Source organism: Monopterus albus, unplaced genomic scaffold (genome assembly GCF_001952655.1).
Source record: "Monopterus albus unplaced genomic scaffold, M_albus_1.0 scaffold96.1, whole genome shotgun sequence".
Lineage (NCBI taxonomy): Eukaryota > Metazoa > Chordata > Actinopteri > Synbranchiformes > Synbranchidae > Monopterus > Monopterus albus.
Window position 1 is genome coordinate 657,525 of NW_018127976.1, and position 3,324 is coordinate 660,848.

At 40.7% G+C, this 3,324-nt stretch overlaps 1 protein-coding gene across 1 annotated transcript in view; it reads right to left on the minus strand.

The window, feature by feature from the left end:
• The window catches only part of LOC109965147 (uncharacterized), a 7,785-nt gene extending 4,731 nt beyond the window's left edge, over positions 1-3,054 (minus strand). The window contains exon 1 of the mRNA XM_020608944.1: positions 2,535-3,054. Within this exon, the coding sequence (XP_020464600.1) occupies positions 2,535-2,859 (325 nt within the window). The 5' untranslated portion in view covers positions 2,860-3,054. The remainder of the gene's footprint in view (positions 1-2,534) is intronic.
• Between the last annotated feature and the right edge of the window lie 270 nt (positions 3,055-3,324).

The following is a 3,324-nucleotide window of genomic DNA, read 5'->3' on the forward strand; positions in this document are numbered from 1 at the left end:
ACACACTCTTGTGTGTTACAGCCTGCTCAGTGTTTTATAACTAAGGTGTCACTTTATTTTTAAGCTCATTTAATAAGACAAGTTGAACCAGAACAGACTCATTTGGAGCAGCATAGAAACACATACAGTACACACATGGATCACTGTGTAGAGCTATGGGCAGCTTCTGCACAACTTCTATAATTAATTAAAGTCCCACTCCAGAAACATTTTCATTTTTATATTTGTATATAAAAATACTTTACTATAAACAATATGCAGTCTAACACAGCTTTTCCTCAAAAAAATTTCAGTGGGCCTCTGTAATAGGAATGAACATTGCCCCTCATTGTGCATTCCAGGATCTATGAATGTTGCCGTCATCCCTTATGTGGATTTGAATAATTTTGCACGCCCAATTTTTCAGTTTTTTTATTTGTTAAAAAAGTTTGAAATATCCAATAAATTTCGTTCCACTTCATGATTGTGTCCCACTTGTTGTTGATTCTTCACAAAAAATTACAGTTTTATATCTTTATGTTTGAAGCCTGAAATGTGGCAAAAGGTCGCAAAGTTCAAGGGGGCCGAATACTTTCGCAAGGCACCGTATATTGGCAGTTTGGAGTGCATGGTGTTTTAAAAGTCTACTTTGTGGAAAATTAGTTGTTGCAATATGCAGAAAAAGGTTATTTTAAGTTATAATATACACCAATCAGCCACAACATTATGACCACTGACAGGAGGATTGACACTGATTATCTCATTACAGTTCCACCTGTCAGTGTGTGGGGTATATTAGGCAGCAAGTGAACATTCATTCTTCAAAGTTGATGTGTTGGAAGCAGGAAAAATGGGCAAGCATCTGAGTTACTTTGACAAGGGCCAAATTGTGATTGCTTACGACATAGTCAGAGTTTCTCCCACACTGTTTTATTTCAATGAACCAAGAAGAACAATTAATAAAATAACTGATTTCCCCAGGCAGTGAGGAGCAGAAAGACATCTCCTTGGCCCCTGCCAAACAGAATTTGGCTCTGCTGCTTTGTATGCTAACACATCCCTCCCACTCAAGCAGGCTAACACACCCTGCTCTGGCCTTGCTCAATGGCTAGGCCCTCTATATGCTTTTTACACCCATCCTCTAACAGCCAGATGTGGACATCAGAGATATGACTGTCTACAGAACCCCAACTCCCTTTCAAATCTGACTGCTGAATAAACATTCTGAACTTATGACTGACCTCTAAGACAGTAAGTCTGAGAAATTCAAACAAACCCAAGACAAATGGTCTTCATATCTTATTCATGAGGAGAACTTGGACACAAAAGCTATCTACTTCCTTTATCTTCAATAGGACACTTGGGAATGCAGATAAACTCTCCCCTTTTAGCACAGCAATAAAAATGTGAGTATTATGTTTTCTCTTATGACAATGTAAAGATTTGAGAATATGAAATTAAGTTAGTCAAGAGTTGTGTGGAATGTTTAAAATGTAAAAGAATTTAAAAATGTTTTGGTAAAATTGAGACAAATCTGATTTATACATGTTAACTAGTCACTGCAGGATCAGAAAGACATCTCCTTGGCCCCTGCCAAACAGAATTTGGCTCTGCTGCTTTGTATGCTAACACATCCCTCCCACTCAAGCAGGCTAACACACCCTGCTCTGGCCTTGCTCAATGGCTAGGCCCTCTATATGCTTTTTACACCCATCCTCTAACAGCCAGATGTGGACATCAGAGATATGACTGTCTACAGAACCCCAACTCCCTTTCAAATCTGACTGCTGAATAAACATTCTGAACTTATGACTGACCTCTAAGACAGTAAGTCTGAGAAATTCAAACAAACCCAAGACAAATGGTCTTCATATCTTATTCATGAGGAGAACTTGGACACAAAAGCTATCTACTTCCTTTATCTTCAATAGGACACTTGGGAATGCAGATAAACTCTCCCCTTTTAGCACAGCAATAAAAATGTGAGTATTATGTTTTCTCTTATGACAATGTAAAGATTTGAGAATATGAAATTAAGTTAGTCAAGAGTTGTGTGGAATGTTTAAAATGTAAAAGAATTTAAAAATGTTTTGGTAAAATTGAGACAAATCTGATTTATACATGTTAACTAGTCACTGCAGGATGGGGCGCTAGTGAGATGCCTAGTGAATAGCCCCGAGGAGCTCTGAAAAATACATTTCAGAGCTCCTCGGGGCACAAAAATTCTATTTAAAAAGAAACGTTTTCTACCACATTACTACCTCCGCTTGTGCCCTGCAACTAGTTGCTCGCACTTTTTCTGCATTTTTGCATCAGTTATCCGAAAAATGGCAAGTCAACGCGATGGAAAGGGTCCTCGCCAGTTAGCCGAAGCTACTAAAGCTAAAGCTAGCCAGGAGAAAAAAAGCACCGGTCATGAGCCCCGATGAAGACGAAGATGAGATACCACTCATGTGGCAAAAAATCTCGACAAATATCCTCCAGTCCATAAATGAGCGGTTTGATAAATTCAAACAGAGTTTCCAGAGTGTCATAGCGGGCAAGCAAGTACTCACAGAGAGTCTGCGACATGGAAAAACAAGCTGAAGACCATGAACAGCGTATCGGCGATATAGAGACTTCACTCGCACAGTTGCAGCAAGAGAACAAGGCCCTCTGCTCCAAGCTTTTAGACCTGGAAGGAAGATCTAGATGTAATAATATCAAAATAATTGGTATTCCTGAAGGCGAGGAGAAGGGGAGGCCAACGGAATTCGTCTCCCATCTGATTCCTAAACTGCTTGGTGCGGAAAACTTCGATAAGCCGGTGGTAATTGACAGAGCGCACCACACACTGCAGCCCAAACCAGCTGACCGCGTACCATCATTGCACGGGTGCATCTGGCGCAGGAAAAAGAAAAGATCATATGACTCGGGAGACAGCGCGCCCTGGACTACGAAGGACAGCGGATCCTTATTTTCCCAGATTATACTGCAGAGGTTATAGAGCAGCGTCGAGGCTTCAGGGAAACTGAGATCCTGAGGACATGTAAGAAACAATATTATTCTAAAGTATTAGAGGATAATAAAAATAACACGAGAGGTATTTGGAATATATTAAATAAATTGATTAGAAATAGTCCCAGCAAGAGTAACTACCCCCAATACTTTATGGATAATGATACACCGGTCACAACAGCCCTGGGAGGACTCTCAGGCCATGTGCCAACGAACTGGCTGATGTTCTCACCACCATCTTCAATCTCTCCCTCAGCCAGAGCATCGTTCTTACCTGCTTCAAGACCATAACCATCGTCCCGCTTCCCAAGAAGAGCCCGGTCACCTGCCTGAATGACTACAAGCCAA